The sequence below is a fragment of the Limulus polyphemus genome, unplaced genomic scaffold, assembly GCF_000517525.1.
Source record: "Limulus polyphemus unplaced genomic scaffold, Limulus_polyphemus-2.1.2 Scaffold27, whole genome shotgun sequence".
Taxonomy (NCBI): Eukaryota; Metazoa; Arthropoda; class Merostomata; order Xiphosura; family Limulidae; genus Limulus; species Limulus polyphemus.
In genome coordinates this window covers 1,402,187-1,410,883 of record NW_013665637.1, presented here as the reverse complement: position 1 = coordinate 1,410,883, position 8,697 = coordinate 1,402,187, and the positions used below count along the sequence as shown (strand labels likewise).

General features: G+C 31.7%; 1 protein-coding gene across 5 annotated transcripts in view; it reads left to right on the top strand.

Annotated features, from left to right (window-relative positions):
* The window catches only part of LOC106459428 (follistatin-related protein 5-like), a 133,904-nt gene that overhangs the window by 121,591 nt on the left and 3,616 nt on the right, over positions 1-8,697 (top strand). For all 5 annotated transcript variants that reach the window (XM_022386075.1, XM_022386054.1, XM_022386062.1 and 2 more), the window contains exons 11-14: positions 3,444-3,703; positions 5,222-5,407; positions 5,987-6,167; positions 7,325-7,531. In XM_022386075.1, the coding sequence (XP_022241783.1) occupies positions 3,444-3,703; positions 5,222-5,407; positions 5,987-6,167; positions 7,325-7,531 (834 nt within the window). The remainder of the gene's footprint in view (positions 1-3,443; positions 3,704-5,221; positions 5,408-5,986; positions 6,168-7,324; positions 7,532-8,697) is intronic.

Sequence of the window (8,697 nt, the reverse complement as noted above, 5' to 3'; positions counted from 1 at the left end):
TTTCCTCCAACAACTGGTGTAATCTCTCTTGTTTATTTTGCTGTTCAAGCTGCCACTGTTGTAGGTTTTCTTGCCACTGCTGTTGTCTCGCTGCTTATTTCTTTTCTCATTCTTCTTGTTTCTTTTGCTGTTCAAGCTGCCACTGTTGTAGGTTATCTTGCCACTGCTGTTGTCTCGCTGCTTATTTCTTTTCTCATTCTTCTTGTTTCTTTTGCTGTTCTTGTATTGCTGCCATCAAATCTGCTAAGCTGTAGTTTGATTTGCCACTTCTCGTTTCCATCTTCTTTTTTTTTTCCATCCCACTCTCTGAAACCAATTTGTTATGTATCTGCTTGTTTGTTAAATTCCGGTAGAAATTCTTTCCGAGGAACTTCAGTGATACAAGTCCTTTCTTGATTAAACCAGTTTATTCCTTCTCGATACAAACTTTTAGTACACAGTAATTCCACAGTTAGTACGTTTCTCGTCACTGTAACCTTAACAACTTTTATAATACACGCTATAAATCACAGCGATTCACAATCTCGATAACTTTGCTCTCTACTAATGCAAAACACACACTAGCTCGAAACAGAATCGTAAATTACCCGAAACTCACTGTAACTACTGTTCACTTTATCTTCCTGGCTTTTCTCTGCCAGGCTTATTTACTAACAAAGAGCCATCTCAAATATTCGCGGAGTTCCACGATTATTCGAGAAATTCACCACGCATGCTCCCACAGTCACGTGACTTCCACTGTCGTAACAATACCTTGCTTGGGTCTAGAGACATTACAATCCTCAATATTGGCGGGAACTTTGTCATCTGCCACCTTAAAATTGGAATTCATATTTCAAATTAGAATTCAAATTATGGAAGAATTCTTTGAAAAACAAAACCAAAATTCGAAAGCAAACACTTAATAACACAGGTCTGCTACTTTAAACTTCATAAAAAAATTGTTTTGGTTTTAATAATGGATTTTCCATTATTCAGCTACGTAGATTTTGAAAATAATATTCACTTCTTCTATCACATAAGGATTTTTTACAAATCAGGATGAAAAAACTTACTTAGATCAAATTATTATTTCGTTTACCACAATGGATATTTTGTATTATAATGTTTGTTAACAAAAATACATGGAAACTGAAGAAAAGCGAAGAACATTGATGTCAAACAAATATGCATCCTCATTTATCCTGATTTCTTTTGTGAAATCTACGTCTTTTAGTCTCAAACTAGTGATGTGGTCTTTCATTTATGTATTACGTTATGACGTTTTGTGAAAAATCTGTGCATGATGGAGAAAAATGGATATCATTTTCGGATTTCGCGCACAGGAATTACTGTAGAACTTTTCAAAATTTCAAGACAATAAAATCATTGCAGGCCTGTGTAATTAAGTTTAAATTGGTGAAATACTGAAATGCAATCACAACGAAAAAGCAAGCACATGAAGCAAAGTAAACACGTGTCTATAAACTGTATGCAAATCGAGAAAGTGAGAATTGTACTAAAATAGTATTGGTGGAGGATAGTCACATGATATACACATATTCTAAAATGGTACGAAAATATAGGGGTATAATTGACTGGGATGCTATTAGTGAAAAATTCTTTTAGAAATGCTTAGAGGGCAAATCAAGGTCAAGATAGCTTTGGATGAGAGGTCGTTCTACCAATTTGCAAATCTGCATAGATTTAGTATTGTTACGTCTCTGTATGTTTGTTTGTTAATTATTCTACGATACAAGTCCTTTCTTAAATAAAACTTGTTTATTCTTCCTCAATACAACTTTCTAATACTCTTAATTTTCACAACAATTCACTCACTTTCTACCGTGCTTGACTTAATTGTCCGTCTCCTTCAACTATAGTTCCGATCTCTGTATCTGCTATCCTCGGTTCCCGACGACCATAATCGCTGTCCTTGGTTCCCCTGCTTCATCTCTGCTACTGCGATTCCGCTTCGTCTCTGCTTCGCCTGTCTCTCTCACTGTCTAGCGCACTTATATACGATAATACTGCCTGTTCTAGAAACTTCTAAGACTCTCAACACATGCTACCAGCGTCACTTGACTTCTGCTGTCGTAACACACTAGCGAATCTTCTAGAATACTCATCACATGATCCCCCGCTGTCGTAACAGTATTTATAGATGTCTGTTAAGGATTATATATTTATATAAGCTCTTTATAAGAACAATATTCAAGGTTTCATACTACTCTTGGAACAATTTTCTCCTTTGTTGATTGTGCTGAGTTTCACGGTCATGATTATACACTTCTGCCAGATAATGCAATTTCCATTGCAACCAGTTTCAAGTTCAATTAAGGATGTCAAATTCCATCTTTAATAGACCACACATTTTCATAAACTTTCCAAATACCCTTGACTATACATGGATGATGATTTTCAAGACCACGTTTAAGAAGACTAAAAGCACAAAAGTCAATTGAAATAGCATTGTACAACATCACAGGTATGTTTCAAATGAAATTGTTGTAATTTTGGTTCCTTTCATCATCACTGTCATGAACACACTGTTGTTTCAAGATGTGTCTCTAAGTTTGTGATCTTCTGGCTTGAAAGCCTTCACCAACCTTAAATTCTTATTATTAGTCCCAGAATATATGTTTTGATTCATTGCATTGATTTTTTGGGTTGGAAGTTGTTTATTTTCATAACTGTACTAACTTTGTGGATGAAAATGTTGTTGTGTACTGGATTGCAATGGTGTTTCAGAGGCTGTTGCTACTGTAAATGCTCTGCTGTGTGAAAATTTTCACACCTATGAAAAACACTGAAGGCTTCCTTCTTCAAAATGTTAAGTTGTTTAGAAGCTTTCTTCTGTGAATATTTACCTTCATTAAAAATAAATGCCATATTTCTCCAAATAGAAGTCTACTTGCATTTTAAAATTACCTGGAATTTTCCATAGACCAAATACGCAAGTGATTAACATGGTGACAGGATTTATACTTGTGATGAGAAACTACTGGAATAGCTTATGCAATTTGTTGTTATAAAAGTGTAATTAACCCTCTGTATATGTATGTTATATTATCACAAGTTTTTATCTAGTTGTTACAGTACTTTGCTTGCATATCCTATAATATGTTAATTCTTAATTTCAACAACAAATAGGAAGTATTTGGTTTTATTATCTACTGAACCATATTTTGTATGTCATTTTTCATCTACAAACAAAATTGTAAATTTTATGGCAGTTGTGCAAAACAAAGGTAAAAGGGGAATTAAAACAATTTTATTTATATGATAACTCAACTATTATTTCATTTAAAATTACAGATTTTAATGATACCATTTACTTGCTTTCCATTTCTAGATAGTGTTTTAATAAATTCATAAAAGTTTGTTTCATAGTGAAAGTTAAATATATAGACTAATTAAAAAGTATTGGCAGGGTTCATAAGTCTTTCCATATTTTTTTTTAGCTGCTCCATTTGAAGAAAAACGTTTCTTTGTTTTCCATGACTGGGGTGTATCTGTTTATGATCCAGAAAACTGTAGGCTCTACCACCAGATACAGAGTACAGATATAATTCCTGGTACTCAGGAATATGTATGTGGTGACCGAGGCATTAACTGTTCTTGGGGAAGCGCTATAAATGTGGCAAACCGTTATGTTTATGTCTCTCAGCCAACTAAAGACAGAATTTTAATCATCTCAAGAGTTCAGATGGTGGTTGTAGATGTATGTATATATTTTCTTACTATGTCATTGTAGTATCCAGGAATATCACACATTTGTATACCAATTATATGCTTTTACATTGAATTGGATGTAAAAAACTTCAAAAGACTTTAACCCAATCACTGCAGTGGGAAATATAGGTTCCAGTCACAGTGAAAGAGTTAAACTCCTTGTACATGTTGGTTCATAATACGCTATACTGTAAATTCATAAAATGTATCATTAGTTAGTTGGTAAGGGGGAAAGAAATTTTCATAAAGAATTAAAGAGATCAACATTTGCAAGCAAATGCAGCATGTCTCTACTATGCAATCCCAACATGACCAATTTTGAAATCAGAAAAATTGTATAAAACACAGAAAATTGAAAACTGTCTATGTCACTGCTTGGGGACCTACAAGAAGGTACTTGTGCACCAAATCTCATGCAAAAGACTCAAATTCAGCAAATCCAACTTTTTTGTATATTATTGTGTTGGTTGCATGAAAATATTTATTTGTGATAATTTTCATTTTGATCGCTATACATAAGACAGCGGAGGAGCCCAAAATATACATTTTGAAGTTGTTTCACCTTTGATTCCATAAAATCCTTAAAAAAGGCCTAAATCTGGGCATATTTGTATAACCCTATCAAGTTTCAAGTCAATCCACCTGGAAATGAAGGAATATTGAAAAGAGTTTTGAAGAAGAAACAATAGAAAAGCAGTGTGTCTCTGTGTGGAGACATAATTAGAAGGAATCTATCGCTCATGTTATTGTTATCAGGACTTTAACGTGTGAAAGAATTGTGCTTAAAAGATATAAATAATATAAGTTGCATGATTTCTACTTTTCTGCAGCTTGAATTATTTAAACATTCTGAAGAAATGAAAAATGGAAGCTCTTCATTGTTGTATGGATTATTAGTTAAATGTATGTCATTAGGTAAATAAACCCTAGAACTTACTGAGTTTTACTTATTGATTGTATACAACATGCACCAGACAGCTTGCTAAGTTGAGAATTTTTAGACTGTAGCAGCTGCTAAAACCAAAGTTGTATATTAATTTCCAGTTGTATATTAATTTTGTTTGAATTACAGTTTAAATATTTTATCACAGTGGCTTAATTATTTATTTGGTAATGTGTTACAGTTTTGTAAATCAAGCTATTATTTTATGTAGCAACAGAGTTAGCATGATTTAGAATATACTGACTATTAAATTTAACTTGTAACTGAAGGATGAAAGCAGTTCCTACCCCACTGTACCTTCCCTTTTTAGAATTTAAAAACCATTGTTTCTTTCCTTAGAAGTGTACTTTATTCTTTACTTCATCCTTGAAGAAGGAAGGACACATTACCAAAATTATTTAGGTTATTGATATTTTCAACATCTAATTTATCATTTTATGTGTGTTACTTTTCCTTTAAAATAATGTGTATGTTTCGTATTTTAGTGCTCAAATTGATCTTTGTTAATGTCTTGCTTGCTATGTTATATGCTCTTATACTGATCATCATGAATTACTCTTTTAGGTGGTTGTCACAGATAAATATCCAGTAGATGTGCATTATGTTCCCCACCTTGACCAAGTTTGGCTTACTTGCTGGAGAGGTCCAGAGGACCAAGGATCCAAAACAATCCAAATTATTCGTGATGCCAGTCAAAAGAGGAAACACCATACTGTTCACCCTGAACCTGTAGATGGTCACTTTGACTTAGTAAGTCTGAATCTACATATTTAAAACTGTTTTACTAAACAAATAAAATTAAAGAAAATTATTATTCTTCCAATTAATACTCTGGCTACTATTTCTTTCTGTATACACTTAATTTAATACTGCTTTTTGTTTTGATTAATAAGAGCAGTCAATTTTCAGGAAAATTATGTATTGATTGTTTTCCAGGCCCAATATATTCTTTTACAAAATTACTTATTAGAAAATCATAATTTTGTTTTATTAAGAAGCTATTGCTCATGTGTTTTTCAAGTTTTAGGACATTTTTCAAGACCCATAATACAATTTTATTTTCATAATCAGTTGCACATCTCAATATATAAATGTCTTTATCGGCAGAGTACATGATAAGAGCTACTAGTTAAGTAAATTTGTTTGAATAATCTTTCTTCACACAAAGTCGAAATGTTAGTTTGTGAAAGGTGAATAAAAAAGCAGGTCTATTTTTTGCTATGTCAGTTTGTGTGTCACCTAATTTCTATAACAGAAACAAAAAATAAATTAGTTGAAAGTGAAATACAATTTATTTTGTCATAATAGTAAATATTGCTTCTAATATAGGTGAATGAATTATTCATCCCTCTCACCCAAGAACTTCAACATCCATGGAAGTATGGCTTTGTAGTTCATACCAATCAGCGTGGAATGTACAAACTACACCTAAAAGGGATGAAATATGTGAAAACTGTAGACTTAACTCCTTACAACTGTGAACCTCACAATGCAGCTTTTGCTGCTTTTGGTAGGGAAAGAATTAGATAAGTAATTCTGAAGCTCATCAGTCTAGCAAATATAGTTGAATATAAAACAGCTTAAACTCATTTATTTTCTTTTGAAAACTGAAGAATAAACACAGTAATCATGATTTCTACATAGTATTGTGGTTGTTTTTGTTTATATGCCTGTATGTTATATATGATTGATACTGATATTGAAATTTATAATTATTGCTGTGAAAGTTATTAGTCTAAAGTGTTGTCTGGTGAATAGTGCATGAAATGTTGAGACTGCAGTATGAACTCATTTTAGCTAGAGAAATACAGTTAAAGTATTCTACAATCACTTAATCCAACACAATGATAGCTGAAGCTCTAATTTTTCAGTGGTATAAGAAAACAAAATCTGTTCCAACATGACCATAATCATAAAATAAATTAGGTCTACACTGCAGCTGCAAGCAAGCTGTGATCTGTAAATTTTGACTATGAATTCCTAAAAATTTCAAAAGTTATCTCATCTTTTTTTTTGTTGTTGTTTATTTACAAACCTTTTTTGTAGTCTAACATATTAACTAAAAAGGCTTACTTTTGAGAAGTTTTTGCCAGTTCTCTTAACAAGTTTTCCATATAAATTCAAGCCTAACAGCAGCTTGGTCATCTATTTACTGCCATTTCTGCAGAACCAGTATTAGTAGTCTTTTTCTTAACTATACAGTAAACAATGGTAATTAATTGAGGTTGCTTTTTCAAACTGCTTCTAGAATGTTCTCAATTTCCAAAACATTCTTGGGATGTATCTCTTACAATGCAAAACACGCAGAGATTGAATGATATAGATTTATGGTTACAGAAGTTTACAGTAAGGGAGTAAGTTACTGTGTGTGACAGTAATAAAGATTTGTAGTATAGTGGGATGCAAATCCACCCTGTGTAATATACATAGGATTAAAGCACTAATATTTTGATATTCACTATTAAGCACAGTAGTTAGTTGTAAAAGCTAAATTTTAAACTTAAGTACATAAGATTTTAAAGGTTTGTAAATCTTTATGCTCTTCACAGATAAAAAAAAAGTTTTTTGTGTGCAGAAAACAGGTAAGAGCCAAAGTTTTTAATGTTATATATACTAGCTAAACACCAGACTTCTTTTTTACCTTAAACTTACTGTTTGCTTAAACAGGAGGCTACGTTGTTTTGGAATGCATTGAACCGATCACCCATCGACCTACAGGGCAGCTTGTATTGGACTATCTCACTGATACTGTCATATCCCATAAGATTAACCTGTTTGGTCAACCTCATATTTCTCCAGACTCTCGCTATGTTGTGACTTTAGAAAGAACCAACACTAGTGTCATAATGATTGCCCAAGAAGTAACAGAACAAGGTAGGTACACTGCTTGGAAAAAAATACAAAAAGAACTATCTTTGTGTATATAAGTAGCAACACTGAAGAAAGACAGTACTGCAGATTAGTACAAAGTAATTATAAAAATTCAAAAAATAACAGAAAAGTTTAACATTTTATATACATGATATGGCATGGTAATTATAATAGTTATGTAGCTCATTTGAATGAAATATTACATGCTTAATATTGCTGTATGTACATTAAGCTTTACAGCTAATATTGAATCTCCAAGTTTCTTTGTAAGTACAAAACATGATATTACCAAAATGCTACAACCTTAAAATACAATAGAATTCAAACAGTATACTTATCATCTTCCAGGTCATTTAAAAATTAACAATATTTATTTATGTTAATAAAACTTAATATAAATTACTACAGATATTTGCATAATATTCTATACTTGTGTGTGACCTGGATAAAAATTAATCTTATACTTTTCAGTTCATTCTGTACATGTGCAGAATTACTGATAATATGGCTGGAAATATTCCCCAAGATTAATCTCATGATTCAAGAAAACTCAAAACAAAGAAACTCTTTCATTATATATATATATATATATAACATTTACAAAATATATAAAAAGATAAGAAGTAGTGGGCTATGACACAATGATAGCTTTTTATTTTTTTGGATTGAACACTTAGTCATTTTGAAATCTGTTAGTAGTGGTGTAATTAGAAGACTTCCCTTTGCTCATAAGCAGTGGGAGGACTTGGGGCCTAAAAATTAATAAAAAACCTAATTTAGTATATGGGTATTTATGTTGTTTACTACAAATATTAAATTATTTAACTAATTTTTACCTGGTCAAAAAATAAGTGGTCAGTTGATCAGTAAGTTGACTGATTTGCCAACCCTGCCTTCTCATACTCTGTTTATATTTCCAGAAGGACCTTAAAGGGTAAACATTATGTTTCAATGGGATTAAGAATAAAGGAACCTAGTATAAAGTAGTTTTCTTCAAGAAAACGTTTCAAAACGGTTTATGTATGTATATATATAAACCATAAACACACGTGTGTATATATATATATATATATATATATATATATATATATGTATGTGTGTGTGTAGTATATTATGATATATTAATTCTAGTTAGTTTATATGTATCGTAACTAAACTTAATTTTAATT